Source organism: Silene latifolia, chromosome X, assembly GCF_048544455.1.
Source record: "Silene latifolia isolate original U9 population chromosome X, ASM4854445v1, whole genome shotgun sequence".
In the NCBI taxonomy this organism is placed as follows: domain Eukaryota; kingdom Viridiplantae; phylum Streptophyta; class Magnoliopsida; order Caryophyllales; family Caryophyllaceae; genus Silene; species Silene latifolia.
Genome location: NC_133537.1, coordinates 275,965,634 through 275,987,270, shown reverse-complemented (window position 1 = coordinate 275,987,270; position 21,637 = coordinate 275,965,634). Strand labels below are relative to the sequence as shown.

Here is a 21,637-nt window from a genome sequence, read left to right as displayed (position 1 = left end):
TGGGGAACGATCATGGAGCGAGTAACGAGCGAGAGAATCAGCTATCTAGCTGGTTAATCTTCCTTCGAATAGGCCAGGATCTTCAAAAACGGAGAGGCTCTTAAATGTCCCCTGCACTCCATAATAATATTAGCAAGGGGGCATAAAGGAGGGGAGCTAGATCACACAAGATTCATAGCAACTTTGCTATCCCAACTAATGATATAAGTGATGTCCGCGTACTTAATTCCTTCCCTAATGGCAAAGATTTCATCCGCTAAGGGATTAGGAGCTAGGCAACGAGTCGACCACCCATAAACCCACCGCCCAGTCCAATCCCTCACAACACCCCGGATTCCACAAGAGAGGGAGGTAGAACAAAAGGACGCATCAACGTTGATTTTAAGACAGAGATCGGGGGAGGGAGCCAGGGGCCACACGAACGCGTATTTATCTCCCAGCGAAATTATGCCCGAAATAAATCAAGCATATTTATCTCCCAGCGGAATTATGCCCTTGACATACTCACGGAGACAACTCTTCTCGGGTCCAAACCATCCTTTATTCCAATGCAGCCTAACCATCTATTGAGAACCTCCTCTGCCGATCCCTTGAAAGATCCACAATCGTACCGTCGCTTAGTTGGTCGCCTCGTTTATCTCACCATTACTCGTCCCGAATTCATTTATTTTGTCCATATACTAGCTCAATTTATGCACGCCCCAACTACCGAACACGGGCAAGCAGGCTTACAAGTCGCCAGATACCTTAAAATCTCACCAGGTCAAGGCATTCTCCTCCGCTCCGGTAGTGATCTCTCACTTCATGCATATTGCGATGCCGACTACGCCAGCTGTCCTACTAGCCGACGGTCACTCACGGCCTACCTATTCTTCTTGGGCTCTTCTCCAATTTCTTGGAAGACCAAAAAACAAACTACGGTTTCCCGCTCTTCATCTGAAGCCGAATATCGTGTCATGGCATACACTATTTGTGAACTAAAATGGCTTAAGGGTCTCCTCACCTTCCTCGGCATACATGACCCTAAGCCCATCAAACTCCTTTGCGACAGTCAATCCGCACTATATACTGCTCGGAATCCGGTCTTCCACGAACGACCAAACACATCGAAATTGATTGTCACTTTATTCGCGGCGAGATACAAAAGGGTACAATTGATCCCAGCTACGTTCATACTAAACGTTAGCTCGCAGATATCTTCACTAAATCCCTCGGGCGTGCTTCTTTGACCGATCTTTTGTCCAAGTTGGGCGTTACGAACCTCCATGCACCAACTTGAGGGGGTAATAGACGTTGCCACCAGTAGAGCAGCTAGCCGTTGCCACCAATGGAGCCGCTCCCGCCGTTATTGCCACCATATATTCATCATATATCCTCCATCACCAATCAAGGCAATCAAAGTGATTCCTTCCGTGTATAAAGATTTTATAGCTGTTGTAATATCTTTTCGTAAATATGATAAGTTGCATAAATAGCTTAGCATAGCCTTTGTACAAACACACAATTGAATAACAATTATATGCTTTCCATATACTATGATTTCTATTATAAATCCATTCGATATGATTTATTATTGTTAATTCTTATTTCGTGCATACTCAATATCTAACAATTTTCCCTTCAATAAAAATATCTAACAATTTCAAAGGTTAAGTCAATAAAATTTATATTTTACCCTAAAAAAAACACTCACTGCGCTTATGACAAGTTCGAATAACATGTGCATTTAAGAAAAGAAAAAAAAAACAGACGTGGGCTTATAAAAACCTAGGGTAAGCAACCATGTTCAAGTGTGCGAAATAACAAATAACACAAATTCACGAGTATCGCCGGATAGCGCTCTTCGATTGTACGATTTATGAAGTACATTTTCAAGTTCTAGGGTAAGCGTCCCTAATTTGCATTTGTTTGCTGTAATTAATTTATGTGTTCGTTTATTCTGCTTGATAAATTATGAACGAAATGACTACCCGAAGACGAAAAAAGATTCGTTTAGTTGACGGATTTGATAGACTAACTAGTTTACCAGATCCCATAAGGTAACACATAGTTTCATTTTTACCGACTCAGGATGCTGCTCGAATGAGTTTTTTGTCCAAGTCATGGCGGATGTTTTGGACTCAAATTCCTACCGTAGATTTAAGCTTATCGGATCATTATTTAAACACTGACTGGATGAAAGCGGGCATCATTCGAATGAGAGAGTTGTTTTACGATTTTATTGACATCGCTTTAGAGTCGCTTTTAGTGGTTGAAAAGTTTAAGCTTTGTGTCCCTTGTTATGTGTCGGAGTTGCAGCCTCGTGTCGATAAATGGGTTGAACGCGCTTTTGGGTATCAACTTAAAGAGTTTGAGTTCTCGTGTCAATCCTATGTTTTACCAAAAATTGTTTTTGGCTCCGCTTTGATCAGGAAAGTAACTTTGAGAGACTGTAAAGTGAATAAATCTTGTTTGAAAGATATACACTTGCCTTCGTTATACTATTTGTGCCTTAGATCGGTAAATATTAATGAACAAGCAATGGGGAAGATACTTGCTAATTGCCCTAACCTTGAGGATTTCATTTTGGATATCTGCGATGGCTTGGAGAGGCTCGAAATCTTGGGATGTGAAAAACTCAAGAAGGTGAATATTATTAAGTACTGTAAGAAACCATTACCAATTAAGATTTCAGCTCGTAATCTCTTAGAGCTACACTATTCTGTAAGGCCTAACTATTATGACGAGGAAGGAGTTTGTAAAATTGAATTAATTGGATGCACAATTATGAAAAAGTTGAGAGCAATCGGTGCTGCTCTAGATGATTTGGACTTGCATTCGCTTCTTGAAAACCTTCCAGGTCTTGAAACATTAGAGTTGGATGGCTGCAATCGATTGCAGCATGTTGAGATTTCAAGCCTTGAATTAGTCCATTTGGCGTTTAGGAGATGTGAATTGTTGAAGACGGCCGATGTGAATGCTCCTAATCTCAAGTTTTTTGACTATAAGGGTGTTAATCCAATTCAATTTCCGCCAAGAGATTTGACACCGAGGTTGAAGGACTCTACCATTCACTTGAGGTGTTGGATAAAGAGTAATAAGTGGTATGATAATCTTGTCAAGTTCTTGGCAATGTTGCGTCATTGTGAACGTTTGACACTCTACGTTCTTTCGACAGAGGTAGATACACTCTCCTTCTTGGCAATGTTCCCTCCCAATCTTTTGTTTGTCTTTGATTAAAATACCCTTCACGAATAATAAAAAAAAAAAAGGCAAATAAATGATTGGGACAAAGGAAGTATAATTAAATAGACGGTGATAAATTGAATGATGATGTGATTGTGCTTGTTATTGTTATTGTTAATAAAAGGATCTTGTCATTCCAAAAAGAACAAGGAAGAAGACGAAGCCTCCAATCTCTGGTGTGAAGCATTTCATGGTAAAGCTTGATACAACCGCCTATAGACAATTTATTGATGTAGATTTTATCGACGCTCTTCTATGGCTTGCTCCTTGTCCCCAGACCATATCCATATCTGACTACCAGTCTCGGATCTACAAGTCGTTTCAGGTATTTTTAATTTTAATTTGTACCCTCTTCATTTTTTTGTCGCCCATCCTAAAATAATTGATCCATTTTTATATTTTAAAATGCATTTTGTTTCATTCTTATATCCCTTATTAGCTGACTCAGCTAGTTATATTCATGAATGAATTGTGATAACTTGGGGTGGTTCACGGGTCGTATTCGTATATGTGCAAATCTTTCATCAACCTGATAAATAGTTTTAACTAAATTCCAGTCTGATAATTAGTTTGCTTTTGAACATAAAACAAAACAGAAAAAACACTCGTGGTTCTGGTTGTCTAAAGAGGGATGATGTTATTGAAATACACATTTGTTTACGCGCTTGAATGGCGAAATCGATCATCCATCTACTAAATACTACACATTTACAGGCTCTCGTACTCGTAAACTATTTAGTTATTGAAAAGGATCAAAAGGGTGTTTATGGAAAATGCACAAGAATTATTGAGCCTAATGAGAGGAATCCAACAACTCAAAAATCACACACTGTTTTTGTCACACAAGGGGAAAATAATGATATGAGATTTGTTTTGAATCGCCAGTTCGAGTACGAGACACCGTTGAAATACCAGGAAACATGTGGTTGCTGGAACTCTCTCCCTATCCATTGTTGGCGACACTCCCTTAACAAGGTATCTATCGAGGTCAAGAAAACAGCAAAAGACGATATTGAACTACCAACTTTCTTTCAGAAAGCCAAGTTTGATGGGAAGATAGTAGAGTGTTCAGTCTTAAACTAGTGACATCAAAATATTAGACTTGTGTTTTGCTAATGACATAATTACTCAGGGGACGTAATATATAAAGATTTGATTCAGTTGTATGGGTGATTAAAAAAAAGGGGTCTCACTGTCACACGGCCGCAGCTTAGGCGTTCGTGGCTTGTCCAGACTCACCTTAAACACAGAGACAAAATCACAAGAGGCTTGCTTTTTTTCAAGCATAAACTCCAATGTATGTTTGATTTTGTTGTTGGTTATATCGTGATTATGGTTGTCAAAAGGTGGATGAAAGAAAAAAAATACATCTTTATAGAATGAAACAGATCCAAGTGAAGAAATAATTGCCTTCATTTTTCTTCAAATGTAAGTTTTTTTTTTTTTTTTTTTTTTTTTTTTTTTTTTTTTTTTTTGGGTTAATAGGAAAACTCTGTGTGCTGCTAAAAAGTGTAAGCCGGTGTATATCCGAACCCTCTTCCTCCTCAATCTGTGAAATCATTGAGGCGCTGGGTAACGTTGTTGATTTTGTTGTTATTATTATTATAGGGTATATTATGATCCGAATATCCTTTATTGGTCAATAACCAATCATATTTTTTCAACCTCCTAAACTAGCGGCTTCATACTTTCCGTTACAATACCCTCATATGCCCTCCAACCAATTTACCTTACTCATCATCCTACTCATCCCATTATATTAGCCAGCTCAACACAGTCAACACTTAAAGGAGATTAATTGACAGCTTTGGATGATAAGGGCACTGAAGGGAGTAACAATTAATAAAATACAGGCCATGCATTAGTAAGGACAGATGTCGAGATTTTACTTTGGGTAGACACACATTTTTTTTTTTCTCCGAGTGATTCTTAAATTGGTGAGCCTATTTTATCAGATCACATATTCCTCAACTATTATTAATGAATAATAGAGAAATCGCTAACTAAACTTTCTTTTACTGTTTAAAATTGTCCATTTTTGATTTTTTTTTTCATACTTGACTTTTGGGCAAGTTCTAAAATTTATTTTTAGAGGGCTTCAAAAAGAAAAAAATTATTTTTTAGAGTACGTCAAAGGAAAAGATAAAAAAAGTTGTGTACCTAAGACAAAGGTGTCGAACCCCTAACTATCAAGCCCGTAATTTCAACCCATCTCTAGAAACTACTGAACTAAGAAATTTTTTATGAAACTTGGAAGGCAAACATAAATGTTAATTCAATACATGGGGGTAGGCACCCGCCCCACCCACCACTAGGTAATAGCGGAATTTTGTTAAAGAAGAGGTATATGTAAGAAAACTCCATAAGATAGGGTACATATAAGTTTCGCATTAAACAATATTCTGTTTGTCTCGGTCATTTGTTTATCTATTTTATTTTTTAGTGTCTCAATTAATTGTTTGACTTTCTATTTTAAGAATATCTTTGATGGACAATTGGATCCTCTACACCTAATTTGATTCACCTAATAATTGATTGGCCCACTAAGGCAAATAAATAACCGGGACACAAGTCGGGAAGAAGTAATAATACAAGCTTTATATTGAAGATAAAGATATTGTTACATTTTTGTATTATCTTGTTTTAATCCTTTCCTTAGAATTAGGTAGTACATATCTTTTTGTTATTAGTTACCATGTTTATAGCACCTAACCCTTGTATTTAAACTCTTAACCTTTATCAATAATATCATCTTTGCCAATATCAAAGTCTATATGGTATAAGAGCATTCAACGTTTCTGGTTTCTCTTGCTTCTCAAAAATTCAATCACAAATCAATTTTTTTTCGAAGGCTTGCTATGGCTTCTAATGCCTCGATAATTCCCAACGCTGGAGAGCCGACTGTACCTTTTGTTGCTATCAGTCTCTCCAACGTTACTTAACTCACCCCATCCACCTATCGGGCTTGGTCACGCCAAATCGAAGATCTGCTCTTCGAGTTTGATCTCGCCAAATATTTGGATGATTCTCACCCTTGTCCTTCCTCCACTATTGAGGATGCTGCAAAGGTTTCTAAGCCTAATCCCGCTTATGCAACATGGCTTCGTCAAGACCGGTTGCTAAGAGGTGCTTTACGTGGTACAATCCATTCGAGTATCACGCCCCTGCTTCTTAATGCAAAGACATCTGCTGAAATTTGGTCTAGTCTCAAATCGACCTATGCTAGTACGTCTCGGGGTCATATTCTTCAGGTGAAGGAACGCCTTCAATCTATCTCTAAAGGTGGTTCTTCGGCTACTGAATATATGCAATATATTCGTGCTTGTGTCGATGAATTGGCTCACATGGGAAAGCCAATGGATGATGAAGACATTATCACCAAAGTGTTGCACGGTTTGGATGTTGACACTTATCACTCGCTTATTGACAATATAAAACATCGGGACACCCTAAACTCCTTTGATGCTTTCTACGAGAGGCTACCGCAATTTGACCTCTCGCTCACGCATGCCCCTCCCCCGCTCTCCGCCTCCCTCCCTGCCACGGCCCTCGCTGCCTACACCAAACCCAACTACCCACGCCCTATCCAATCTACCCGTACTACTGCTGGAATACTTCCCACACCCTGAGACCCACCTACCCAAAATAACCCATTCAAAGGAAAATGTCAGTGGTGCCACACCACTGGGCATTACCTCCAAATTTGCCCAGATTTTCGAGCCCAACACGGCTCCATCTCTGTCCCACCTCGCCCTTCACCTGCTGCCTTGCCCAAACCGCACCAACCTCGTGCCCACACTGCGGCATTCACTCAAACTATGCCGAAGAATTGGGTACTTGATAGCGGTGCTACCCACCATATTACTCATGACCTTCAAAACTTGGCCCTCCATGCTCCGTATGATGGAAATGACGAGCTCCTAATTGGTGACGGGTCGCCTCTCTCGATTACAAATATTGGTTCATTCACTATCCCTTCTTCTCCCACTCTTATTCAATTTCTTGATGTTTTATATGCTCCATTAATTTCTAAAAATATTATCTCTATTTCCAAATTTTGTACCGATAATAATGCTACTGCTCATTTTTCTTCCAACTCGTGTGTTTTGCAGGACCGGCTCACGGGCAAAGTGCTAATCCGGGGTCATCTTAACTCCGGCCTTTATGAGTGGCGTCCATCGGTCCCTGGCTCGGTTCTCCTTGTTCACGGGTCCTCCTATGAGTCGTGGCATCACAAACTCGGTCATCCATCTCCTCCTATTTTAAACTCTATCTCTAGGTTGTGTGGTTTTGATTTTCGGAATAATTTAGACTCTCATTGTAATTCTTGCTCGATCAATAAGAGTCATAAGCTTGTTTTTGCTGACACTTCTTTATGTTCCTCCAATCCTCTTGAATTAATTTTTTCGGATGTTTGGACCTCTCCCCTTTATTCTATTGATAACTACAAGTATTATATCGTATTTGTTGATCATTTTACTCGTTATACTTGGATTTATCCCCTTAAACAAAAATCTGATACCGCTCTTGTCTTTACTCGATTTCGTGCCTTAGTTGAAAAACATTTCAACCGACCCATCAAGCGACTTTGCTCCGACAATGGTGGAGAATATTTAAAATTAACTCCTTCTATTACCTTAGATGGAATTACTCATTTAACTTCCCCTCCCCATACCCTGAAACATAATGGCATTGCTGAACGACGTCATCGTCACATTGTCGAAACTGGTTTCTCCCTCCTTACTCATGCGTCCCTTCCCCCTTCATATTGGTCTTATGCATTCGTTACTGCTGTTTATCTCATTAACCGGATGCCCACCCCCATACTCCAAAATATTTCCCCTTACCTGAAATTATTTGGTGTCTCCCCTAATTATGATAAGCTTCGTAGCTTTGGGTGCCTTTGCTACCCTTGGTCACGACCTTACACTAAACACAAACTCGACCCTAAGTTCACCCCTTGTATCTTTGTTGGATACTCTTCCACTCAAAGTGCTTACCATTGCCTCAATCCCGTCACCCAACGACTCTACACATCTCGACATGTTCAATTTGTCGAAAACAAATTCCCTTACTTATACCTCTCTAAATCTTCGACATCACCATCTCTCCCGTCCCCTGATGATTGGTGCCCCCTTGTCCTACCCATTTTAGCTCAACCTGTCCCCCCGGACCCGGTCTCACCTCAACCCGAGACCCCCTCTCCAGCAACGGACACCACCGCTGTTGCCCCTCCCCACTCCCCTACATCCAACCCTCATCCTTCCGCTGCTGCCTCTACACCCACGACTACAACCAGTCCTGTCTCCCCCACCTCTTTTTCGAGCGCCTCTGCATCCCCTCCTCCCCCTCCTCCCCTCCTCCCCCCCTCCACCCCGTGTAACCACTCGACTTCAGAACAACATTCGCTGCCCAAATCCCAAATACGCAAAAACCTCCAAAACTGCTCACATGGTTTCTGTTTCATCTCCCACTCTACCTCCTGTCACACTCAAAACAGCCCTTTCTCATCCCAAATGGCGCACTGCCATAGAGGATGAATTCACCGCTCTTCTAAAAAATAAAACTTGGACCCTTGTTCCACTCGATCCCTCACTAAATGTTATAGGCTACAAATGGGTCTTTCGTATCAAATACAATCCCGACAATTCTATTAATAAGTACAAAGCCCGTCTTGTAGCAAAAGGCTTCCATCAACAACCCGGTGTTGACTACTCTGAAACCTTTAGTCTTGTTGTCAAACCGGTGACCGTCCGTCTCATCTCATCATTAGCACTTTACCGTGGATGGTCTCTCAAGCAACTCGATGTCAACAATGCTTTCCTCCAAGGTACGTTAACTGAAACTGTCTACATCTCCCAACCCCCTGGTTTTAAAAATTCTCAATTCCCGTCTCACATTTGCAAATTATCGAAAGCAATCTATGGTCTTAATCAAGCTCCTAGAGCTTGGTACAATGAACTCACCTCATATCTTCTCTCTTATGGCTTCACACAATCACTCTCCGATCCCTCTCTTTTTCTTTACAACAAAAACTCCACCCTTATTTATCTTCTAGTCTATGTAGACGACATTATAGTCGTTGGTCCGTCTACCCCCTCCCTCACCACATTCTTTAATTCCTTTGCGACCCGGTTCTCCTTAAAGGATCTTAGCTTTCCCTCCTACTTCCTTGGCATAGAGGTCACCCCAAACTCTCACGGTCTTCGCCTTACACAAACCAAGTACATCCACGACTTACTTACCCGCTCCAACATGCTTGATTGCAAACCCACCACCACCGCCATGAGCTCTTATCCGCCCCTCACCCTTGCGTCAGGCTAACCTCTCCCCAACCCATCAGTCTACCGTGCTCTTGTTGGTAGTCTCCTTTACCTTTCCCTCACCCGTCCCGATATTGCCTATAGCGTCAATAAGCTAGCACAGTTTTTACATTCACCTCGTGATACACATTGGCTTGCACTAAAACGCTTGTTACGTCACTTAAATGGGTCTGTTCATATTGGTATTCAATTACATTGTGATACACCCTTCTCACTGCATTCCTTTTGTGATGCAAATTGGGCCCGTGATACTGATGATTATGTTTCTACAACGGGTTTCATTGTTTAATTAGGACGTAATCTCATCTCTTGGTCTTCACGCAAACAGCACACTCTAGCTCTGTCTACTACGGAAGCTGAGTTTAGAGCCGTTGCCACCGCTACTTCTGAAATTATGTGGATTCGTTCGCTACTGGCTGAACTCGATTTTTGCGTCTTGGCACCCCCTGTAATTTATTTTGATAATCTTGGTGCAACGCAATATTCTACTAATCCCGTCTTTCATTCTCGGATGAAACACGTAGCCATTGCTTTTCACTTTGTCCGACAACAAGTTAGTAATGGTCTGCTACGGGTACAACATAATAGTGCACATTATCAACTCGCTGATGCACTCACTAAACCTCTCTCCCGCTCGCGCCTAGTGCCTATTTTGTCCAAGATCGGTCTTTCAGCTGAACAGCCCGACTTGCGGGAGCATATTGAAGATAAAGATATTAAATTATCTTAGTAAATAATATTGTTACATTTTTGTATTATCTTGTTTTAATCTTTTCCTTAGAATAGGTAGTACATATCTTTTTGTTATTAGTTACCATGTTTATAGCACCTAACCCTTGTATTTAAACTCTTAACCTTTATCAATAATATCATCTTTGCCAATATCAAAGTCTATACTTTATAACCTAGAGTAAACAACCACACGCTAAGTGGGTGCATAACAAATACGTAACACAAATTCACAAGGATCGGCGTATCCCTCTACGATTATGAAGTACTTATTCAAGTTCTAGGGTAAGCGTGTCTAATTTGCATTGTTTTCGGTAATTAATTCATGCGTTTGCTAATTATTCTTACTAAATTATTAGCCAAATGACCATGAGACGACCGAAAAAGATTCATTCTGTAGAAAGATTTGATAGACTATCTAGTTTACCAGATCCTATTAGGGAACACATAATTTCATTTTTACCGACTCAGGATGCTGCTCGAACGAGCTTTTTATCGAAGTCATAGCGGTTGTTTTGGACTCAAATTCCTAGCGTAGATTTAAGCTTATCGGATCATTATTTGGGCACTGATTGGAGGAAAGCGGGCATTATTCAAACGAGAGAGTTGTTTTACAATTTTGTGGACTTCGCTTTAGAGTCAGTTTTGGTGGCGGAAAAGTTTAAGCTTTGTGTACCTTGTTATGTGTCGGAGTTGAAATCCCGTGTAGATAAATGGATTAGTCGCGCATTTGGGTATAGGCTTAAGGAGTTTGAGCTCTGGGTCAAGTATAAATCAGGTATCCCGACTTATTACTATGTTTTACCAAAAATTGTTTTTGGCTCCAGTTTAACCACAAAGGTAACTCTGACAAACTGTGAAGTACATGAATCTTCTTTAGGGGATATAAACCTGTCGTTATTATACTATTTGTGCCTTAGATCGGTATATATTAAAGAACAAGCAATGGGGACGATATTTGCTAACTGCCCTAAGCTTGACGACTTCACTTTCAATACTTGCCAAGGCTTAAAAAGGCTCGAAATCTCAGGATGTGAAAAACTCAAGAAGGTGACCATTAAGTACAATAACAAACCATTAGAGATTGAGATTTCAGCTCCTAATCTCTTAGACCTAAATTATACTCCGTATGTATTCTGGGAAAGAAGGAGATTGTAATATTAATTTGAAAAGGTTGAAAGCAATCGGTGTTGCTCTACATGATTTGGAGTTCCATTCGTTTCTTGAAAGGTTTCCAGCTCTTGAAATATTAGATTTGGATGGCTGTGATCAATGTTGTTAGGATCGAGATCCTACTTTGGATCGATGAGCTTCCTAGAATCGAATCGGTAGGATAGAACCGTAGAATCGTAAGATCCTACAAATTAATTAAAATACATAATTGTCTTATTAATATATGTAGGATCAATGTGAGTTCTAATGATGCTAGACTTATCTCAATCATTTCTAACGGGTCATGGAGCTTTGATAACCTTGATTTTGTCCTTCCCTGTGATATCATGAACTACATTTTAGCAATTCCCCTCCCCTCTCCGGGTCGATTTGACATCCTTACTACATCTCTTGCCCCCAAGAATAAATTTTCCGTTGGCTCCGCCTACTCCTCCCTTTGTAGCCTTTCTCCGTGCCCACCCTCTTTCACGCCTGACTTGGGGTGGTTTTGGGATCTCCCCACCCTCCCAAAAATCAAGTTCTTCCTTTGGCTAGCTTGGTGGGATAAACTCCCACAAAACCTCAATCTCTTTAAACGCTCCATTGCCTCATCTCCTTCTTGCTCCCTTTGCTCTAGCCCGTCTCTTGAAGAATATACCCTGCATCTTCTCCGTGAGTGTAGTTTTGCTTCGTCTGTTTGGGCTCAGTTTGTTGTTCCCCCCTCTTTTTTTTCTTTAGACCTTCAGTCTTGGATTCATTCAAATTGTTTGTCCTCCAACCTTTCTTGGCCCACCACTTTCTCCTTCCTATTATGGCGTCTGTGGACCAGGAGGTGTGACTCTATCTTCTCGTATCCCGCGCCCACCCCCAGCCAGGCCTTCCGTGGAATTGCTTCTGATTTGTCCGCTGCCTGGGTCGTGGCACACTATGCCCCTCCGACCTTGGTTTGTGCCCCCCTTCTGCCTGTTGCTACCCGTGTTGCTGGGCTCTCCCTCCGCATAGTTGGCTCAAAGTCAACGTGGATGAGGCCTTCTCCCCTTCCTCCTCCTTTGCTGGCATTGGGTGTATTGTTAGGGACGATATTGGGTCTTGGGTGAAGGGTTGGTCGTCTAGATTGTTTGCCCCTAACCCCTTTGTTTGTGAGATCCTCGCCATTCGGGAGGGACTTCGGTTTTGTGCTCAATCTTTGGATAAGTGTATTATTGCCTCGGATTGTCTTGTTGCGGTCAATAGCATTTTGAGTAGTGCCCCACCTTGTGGTCCGTATACTAACATTATCCTTGAGTGTAGGGATCTCTTGGAAAACTCTCACCATTTGAAGCTCATGTTTGAGAAGAGGTCGGCTAATGAAGTCGCGGATGCTCTAGCCAAGTTCTCTTTAAAAGATACTACTTCTTGTAATGGATGTTTTATTTGGGACTTCGCCCCTTCTTTTGTTATTAGTTTGTGTACTATGGACTTTGTATCGGCCATTGAGCCGCTTCCCCCTGACCCGCCCCCTTGATGTATTTTTCTTGAACTTGAATTTTATTTAATCTGAGTTCTTTCGTTCCAAAAAAAAAAAATCTCGTGTTTAAATCTGAAATATTATTATCTTAGCATGTGCCTACTAATTATTCTCGTTTATTGTAGATTTCTATCTTAAAAGTCATATATAAAATTTTAGTAACTGAGGACAATGCCCGCGGGATCTGCGTCCGCGGGATCCACAGGGGGCATTATCGACTCGAGGTTCCTTCGAATCGAATTAAGACAAATTAGTGTCGCCACCAAGTTTTATGGGAACTTGGAACCGTTCAAGTCAACTTTACACCTTTTCATCGAAAAGCATAAAGCCAATCAACTACGAGTGATTAAAGATAAAGACTTGTACCCTATATAACTCGATTAGAATGACTCTCGTAATCCAATGGTATTTAGACGGATCCACAAACCATAGATCTTGAGTAAGGGGTGAGGGTACGTGTTAGGAAGCCTATAAGGACACCTAACCCCGCCCGTCGATGACGGCCTCTACTAAGTCAAGTATTGGATTTCAAACAAGGTCGTAGCTACTACGATATATGTGACAACAATTTCTATGTCGTTTAATGCATGAATACTAGCTTTGTCAAAGTTGTTTTAGCATGTTAGTTGATTTGAAATAAAAGATGCCCAAACACGGTTTAGGAGGAATGGGGGAGCCATTGGGATCTATCCTATTACAACCCAGGCATTTCATGCCGACACAACGAGAAATAATTACAACTCGATCTAATTACAACAACTATCGAAATTACTTTGACTCAATTGAAATAAAACCTATATACATGATAAAAATTAATACAAACTAACAAAATACAACTTAAACTATTATAACTTAACAAATAAGACAAATGTAAACAAAAAAGCTAAAACAAAGTTAGATTGATTAATGAGGTTAGCCGAATTAATAGTTAATAAACAAATTAGATTAGAATTAAACTAAACAAATTAAAATAAATAAATACAAAGGCTTGAAATAAATTAGGTACAACTTATTAATTAAATTGAACCCAACTTATTAAAATTATTCACCAATCCATATTTATTAAAATAGGAGTAGTAAACAATTAAAGAAACAAAAGAAGAAAAGAAATCAAAACTGGCAGACCCGTGCAGTGCACGGTTTTTTGTAGAAAAACAAAGTTAATTACGTTTTAATTTTGAAAACAGTAAAATAAAATACGAAAAAATTCACTAAATTAAATTTACAGATTTTGAACCATAAAAAATAATAAAAACAAATTTTCGAAAATTAGACATAAATAAAACAAATTAAAGGTTAATTAATTATAAATTGAATAAAATAATTACGAACTAGGTTAAATGCAATTCTAATTTGTTAACGAGTGCAAATGGAAAGGTGTTAAGCACGCACTTCCATGCTAGCGAGAAAATTAGTGAAGGGAAGATGAATTCAATTAAAAATTAGAAGGTTGCAAATTTTATTTACAATAATGTTATTTTAATCCTACGATGCCTAATGAATTAACGAACTAATTTGAGGCGATAAATTAATCGAAAGAATTGTGTGTAACGTGGCCTACTATTACTATGAATGAAAAGATCAAAGGTAAAACAAAGGTACAAATAACATACTACGTCAATTAGATCGATTTAATTCTGTCCGATTCCAAATACGAGGATATGTAAATGAGTAGGGGATACGACCGACCAATCTGGCGGATTTCTTTCCCAACTCAAGTCAACGCGGGTTTTCAGAATGGCACTTTAACTTATACTCATACTATACTAATGTTTCATAGTTAGCGATGTTAGACAATATATAATATATAAAATAAGCGATAAAAAACAAATAAAAAAACGAAATAAAAACGGAAAGAAGGAGGATTTGATGCACCCTCAACCTACATGTATCGTTGACACCGTCTTGGGTCGTAATCGATCATAGATTTTATCTCGAGGGGCCGTCGTCGACGAAGACAATTGAAATTGAATTTTGAAATAACACGTTCAAAAGCCAGACTTGAGCAGTGATTTTCAATCACTCACCACGACTTCGTTTCTCAACGATTTTTCAATCCGAAAGATGTTTTAGAAACTAGAAAGACTGAATTTTGCGAATATATAAAGAAAACAGAAGTTTTGACAGGATTTAAGCACGAGAATTAAGGCCAAAGACCACGATAGAAACTCAAAAACAAGATTTGTGTCCCTGTTTTCGAGTGGCTATCATGGCTTTAGTTTAGGGTTTTTTTGGATGATTGATGGTTGTTATTTGCAGTATGATGTGGGGAGAACTTAGAGGATTGAATGTATGGCAGAGGGGAGGTATTTATAGGGAGTGATAGTAGGGTTTCGAAGGGTGAACAACATCTTGGATCTGTTTCGCATAGCTGCTGTCCAGCAGCTATTTCGAGGGTTTAGGGTGTGTTTTCTTGGTGGGAAAGGCATGGTAGCCGTTTGGAGCGGGTTTGGAAGTGTGGATGGGTGGTCATGGGCACGGGTTTGGTAGCCGTTTGGAGCGGGTTTGGAAGTGTTTGATTGGGCTCGGGTTTGGAGAAAGAAAACAGGGTGACTGCTTGTTGCGTGAGGTTTGTGAAGGAGTTTGGACGTGGGTTGCATGGTAAAGGGCTTGGAATTATAGCTTGATATGTGGGCTAGGTGTGAGGTGAGATATGGGTCGCATTGGAATCGAATACGGGGCTGTTTTGGTGTCAGGTTTGGGGCTGCAAAACAGAGCAGCGAAGGTGGTGTTGGGCTGTTTGGGACGTGATTTGGGAGGGCTAAGCTAGGGTTTTGTAGTGGGATTTGAACACGGGTTGGAGGAGAGGGGATTGGGCCAAAGTAGCATCGAAATTTGTGCCCAAATTGAGTAGAAAACGAGCTTGAAATCGAGTTGAAAACTTGAAATAAAAACCGAGTTAAATATTCTATTTATAACGATAATTAAATTAAAGTTTAAAAAACGACTTAAAACATTTGACAATAAACTCAAGATGAATTTATTAAAATTTAAATCATTAAAAAAAAACTTTATCTGTCGGAGAAAAACCATTTAAATTTAATATAAAATCATCGAGTTTTCAAATCAATTATAAAACGATTTCAAATTGCAAATTGATTTTTCAAATCAAATAAATTAAGAATGATTTTTCAAATCATATTTATTTTATTTTCAATAAAATAAACTTATGAAAATAAATTCAAATTAAAAACGATAAAATGAATTCACTTTAATAAAACATTAATTTAAATATCATTTAAGTTAATAAAATACTTCATCGACTACGCCCATCCTACGTCGTAAAACGAGCTCCAAATAATGACAAAGACAACTAGTGAATACATGTCGTCCTATCATCATCGGGTATTTGTCGGGTTTTTTGTAAATTCTAATATCGACGGATAAAGGTATCTACAGTAACTGAAAAAATCGAATATTAATAATGTAGGATCGGATCGTATAATGGTAGGATCGTAGAATCGGGTTAAGATTCTAGTTTAAAAAAAATTGACACAAGTTGAATCGTAAGATCCTACAAAATTAAGATCCTACCTAGGATCGGGATCGCTCACCACTTTTTGGATCGTAGAATCCGTGGACACGGGGGGCCCACGGGGTCGCTTGGGAAAACAAGCGTTTGCATTTGTGGAGTCGCCACCAATTTATTGTGGAAAATTGGAAACCGTTCGAATACTTCGTGTCATGTCAAGACACAAAGTAGTGACAAGAACACCAAAAACTCGTTACCCTTAGCATTCTATGTCTAGAATGACTCTCGTGGATGTCAATGAACACGAATGTTCACAGAGATCTGGAGTAAGGGGTGAGGGTACGTATTAGGAAGCTCTTTTGATCGAACACCTAATCCCGCCCGCCTCGATAGCGGCCTCTACTAATGATTAGGGAAGTCATTTGTACTCGATATGTTGCCGATTATATGCATGCAATGCAACATCCAACGTTTTGAACCTAGCATGTGAGAATTAACTAAGTCGGTGAACACGTAGTTTAACATACAATTAGGTCAAAGTAGGGATTTAACGTTGATTACATGTGGAAGCAAACAAACAATAATAAAAATACAATAAAATATAATAATTAAAATTACAATAATTACAATGGTTTGTTTGATTTACGTCGAAAATACACTTAAAACGGATAATTTGATAAAAGAAAAGGGAAAATAAATTAAGGGTAGAAAACAAACAGATTAGTAGTGATAATACGGGTAATAGTCAATTAATACGTAAGCTAATAAACTAGGTCAGAGCAACAACGAAAGTTCGTAGGCGTAACTCAACCCGAACAAAGCGCGCAAAAGTGCCCTTGAAGAGGCGACAAACGATAATTAAATTAAAGTTTAAAAAACGACTTAAAACATTTGACAATAAACTCAAGATGAATTTATTAAAATTTAAATCATTAAAAAAAAAGTTTATCCGTCGGAGAAAAACCATTTAAATTAAATATAAAATCATCGAGTTTTCAAATCAATTATAAAACGATTTCAAATTGCAAATTGATTTTCAAATCAAATAACTTAAGAATGATTTTTCAAATCATATTTATTTTATTTTCAATAAAATAAACTTAAGAAAATAAATTCAAATTAAAAACGATAAAATGAATTCACTTTAATAAAACATTAATTTAAATATCATTTAAGTTAATAAAATACTTCATCGACTACGCCCATTCTACGTCGTAAAACGAGCTCCAAATAATGACAATGACAACTAGTGAATACATGTCGTCCTATCATCATCGGGTATTTGTCGGGTTTTTTGTAAATTCTAATGTCGACGGATACAGGTATCTACAGTAACTGAAAAAATCGAATATTAATAATGTAGGATCGGATCGTATAATGGTAGGATCGTAGAATCGGGTTAAGATTCTAGTTTAAAAAAAATTGACACAAGTTGAATCGTAAGATCCTACAAAATTAAGATCCTACCTAGGCTCGGGATCGCTCACCACTTTTTGGATCGTAGAATCCGTGGACACGGGGGGCCCACGGGGTCGCTTGGGAAAACAAGCGTTTGCATTTGTGGAGTCGCCACCAATTTATTGTGGAAAATTGGAAACCGTTCGAATACTTCGTGTCATGTCAAGACACAAAGTAGTGACAAGAACACCAAAAACTCGTTACCCTTAGCATTCTATGACTAGAATGACTCTCGTGGATGTCAATGAACACGAATGTTCACAGAGATCTGGAGTAAGGGGTGAGGGTACGTATTAGGAAGCTCTTTTGATCGAACACCTAATCCCGCCCGCCTCGATAGCGGCCTCTACTAATGATTAGGGAAGTCATTTGTACTCGATATGTTGCCGATTATATGCATGCAATGCAACATCCAACGTTTTGAACCTAGCATGTGAGAATTAACTAAGTCGGTGAACACGTAGTTTAACATACAATTAGGTCAAAGTAGGGATTTAACGTTGATTACATGTGGAAGCAAACAAACAATAATAAAAATACAATAAAATACAATAATTAAAATTACAATAATTACAATGGTTTGTTTGATTTACGTCGAAAATACACTTAAAACGGATAATTTGATAAAAGAAAAGGGAAAATAAATTAAGGGTAGAAAACAAACAGATTAGTAGTGATAATACGGGTAATAGTCAATTAATACGTAAGCTAATAAACTAGGTCAGAGCAACAACGGAAGTTCAGAGGCAGAACTCAACCCGGAACAGGCGCGGCAAAGCTGCGTCCCTTGGAAGAGGCGCGACAAACGATAATTAAATTAAAGTTTAAAAAACGACTTAAAACATTTGACAATAAACTCAAGATGAATTTATTAAAATTTAAATCATTAAAAAAAAAAGTTTATCCGTCGGAGAAAAACCATTTAAATTAAATATAAAATCATCGAGTTTTCAAATCAATTATAAGACGATTTCAAATTGCAAATTGATTTTCAAATCAAATAACTTAAGAATGATTTTTCAAATCATATTTATTTTATTTTCAATAAAATAAACTTAAGAAAATAAATTCAAATTAAAAACGATAAAATGAATTCACTTTAATAAAACATTAATTTAAATATCATTTAAGTTAATAAAATACTTCATCGAATACGCCCATTCTACGTCGTAAAACGAGCTCCAAATAATGACAATGACAACTAGTGAATACATGTCGTCCTATCATCATCGGGTATTTGTCGGGTTTTCCGTAAATTCCAATATCGACGGATACAGGTATCTGCAGAGCCCCCACTTTGACCGAGGCTTGGACAAGGCGAAAGTCAAAGTATACCCCAGGTCCCTCTCGACCTGAGGATTCCGCGGGTCGTTTATAGTCCATTAGACTTGCGTATATAAGCTCGCCAGCCATAAGAAGAGATCATACCTGAAACTTCGCTGGGGATCAACTCTTGCTTCTGTTGCGTCAAATTATCATCGTTGGTCGTCGACCCATAAACTTGCATATATGGTGGGTTGAGCCTTATCCTCAGGCGCCTACTTATCCGTTTCTGACGGAATCAAACCCACGTCGTAGTTCGGCACTACTGACACATGCCCAAAGTTTATCATCTGCTGGCGTTTGTCCAAAATTCGTCATCTGCTGACATTTGCCCAAAATTTGTCAACTGCTGGCACTTGTCCGAAATTCATCATCTGTTGACCCTTGCCCAAAGTTTAGCATCTGTTGCCAGGTGCCCAAATGGGACGGGACTTTCCGAGGAGGTTGCCGCTGCTTTCATCATTTGCTTTCAGCTACGGAATTCTTCCATTTCATACTCTTGTATTGAATTGAATTCTGAGTGGATGTCATCCATTTCATCTTGATAATGGTCTCTGAAGCCATCGGCTTCAGTGCCCCCAGTTTGTGATGGCTCTAAAGTCGAAGACTTTGAGCCCCCAGTTGAAGCATATTCTGCTATATTTGAAACGCAAAAATATGTACGAGCAATAATCATCACATATGCACATTTGGATCATCGACCTTGAAATTCGATCATTTGAAAGATTGGGTCATCGACCCGAAAATTGAATTTGAAAATTTTAAATAATTGGGTCATCGACCCGAATTTTGAATTTGTCATCACTTATAATATTGGGCCATCGACCTAAAAAATTGAATTTGAATATTTGAATTTTTTGAAATTTGGGCCATCAACCCGAGGTCTGAAGTTGAAGTGTTGGAATGCTGGGTCGTCGACCTGATGTTGAATTTGAAAGACTTAGGTCATCAACCCGAAATTTGAACCTGTTGAAAATTTTGAGTAATTGGGTCATCAACCCGAAATTTGAATTTGAAACGAATCAATTGGATGTTTGGCCATCGACCTGAAATTTGAATTTGAAACGAGATTCCACTACTTGGATCATCTATCCATAATTCGCAAAAAGTTTTTGAAATTTCGCACTTCCGAAATATTTGGCATTTTGAAATCGAACCTTGACCGGTGTGCAGGAAATACGACTCAGACACTCTGTATGACCCGTAAATAACGTGGGCGTAGCCCGCTACCGTAAAACAAAAAAGAAAATAAAACTGTAAGTGTGCAGCGGTTTGAATTCAATTATTGACTTGTTGGGGGTAGAAATGTAAATTGGCCATTATGGCGCCAAAAGATGGCAAATGTGAATCACAAGGTCGTCATACTTAGGAAGTAGATATCTTATGGCATGGGCGTTCTCCCGAGGGCACATGAGAATCAAGATCACTTGGCATTGACAAGGTGGGTTTAATTCACTGAGCAACAACGTTGGATTCGCCCAGACACTAAACACAGACTGATTTTATGAGAACACTTTAGACGTCACACATCACTCTTGTTGGGAACATCCTGTCACACTTCTCCTCGCCTCCTTTCTTTTCAGCGAGTTTTCGTCATTTCTTGCCACCGCCTTCTTTCTTTTCAGCGGGCTTTTACTATTTTTCTTCCACGCCTTCTTTCTTTTCAGCGGGTTTTCATATTTTCTTTTCCTAACGCAAACCCACATCTATATGACTGAGCATCTTTGCCTACACCGTTAGATAAAGCTCATTCCGAGACTTGACACTACTCATCTGAACCTATATCCTTATCCTAGCCTACATCGAGTGCTAAGACCGACTCAAACAAAGGTGGCTTCATTTGGACTTGGTTAGGACCCGTAAGAAACCGACAAGATGACAACTTGGTTGATGAGTGGATTGAATCCCTTATTCTGAAGGACTGCCTACGTATTCGCGTGGAGCGAAATCAAATCCGACGTAGTTCGATGAAGGTGCATTAAATTGGCATTTTGATTGTGTGTACACACTCGAAGGTTTCACCTAAGATATCATGTCATATCCCATTCTAGCCTGTAAAGTACCGTTAAATTCTGTGTTTGGGGTTAGGTGTAAAAGGCTTGGATCTTTTGGGATGTGGAGCTTGGTAATAACAAGTTTAAATGCTTAAAAATCATTCTGAAGGTTTGTCTTGTGGTGCTAAGGCCAAGGGCTATGGCTGCTGCTGTGGCTGGAAATGGTGTCTCGGGTTTCATGAAACCCGAGTGCAAATGGGTTGGAAAACAATGTGGGTTCAAATCTCCATATCTGGACCCTAAAGGCTGGGTGTAGCAACACAAGTAGAATGATTCTCAAAATTCCCGACTATCCCTTGTAACTGTCTCAGGAAGGACTTAGAGGGTAAAGAGGTTACTACTTACGCTTTTGGGCTTCGCCCATTGAACTTCAACTATGGGTACTTGACTTGAG

General features: G+C 39.1%; 1 protein-coding gene across 1 annotated transcript; it reads left to right on the top strand.

The window, feature by feature from the left end:
* Positions 1-1,783: 1,783 nt before the first annotated feature.
* Positions 1,784-4,569, top strand: LOC141621827 (putative F-box/LRR-repeat protein At3g18150). The gene is made up of 3 exons (XM_074438023.1): positions 1,784-3,159; positions 3,350-3,550; positions 4,111-4,569. The coding sequence occupies exons 1-3, from the start codon at positions 2,083-2,085 to the stop codon at positions 4,306-4,308; spliced, it is 1,476 nt and encodes a 491-aa protein (XP_074294124.1). The 5' UTR covers positions 1,784-2,082; the 3' UTR covers positions 4,309-4,569.
* Positions 4,570-21,637: the final 17,068 nt, after the last annotated feature.

What these genes read in the sequence shown, in the direction of transcription:
- LOC141621827 (XM_074438023.1), top strand. Translation starts at nt 2,083, where the DNA reads ATGAGTTTTTTGTCCAAGTCATGGCGGATGTTTTGGACTCAAATTCCT. An exon ending in TCTACGTTCTTTCGACAGAG is followed by an intron (nt 3,160 to 3,349) that starts GTAGATACACTC and finishes TGTTAATAAAAG; the next exon opens with GATCTTGTCATTCCAAAAAG. An exon ending in GGATCTACAAGTCGTTTCAG is followed by an intron (nt 3,551 to 4,110) that starts GTATTTTTAATT and finishes TTGAATCGCCAG; the next exon opens with TTCGAGTACGAGACACCGTT.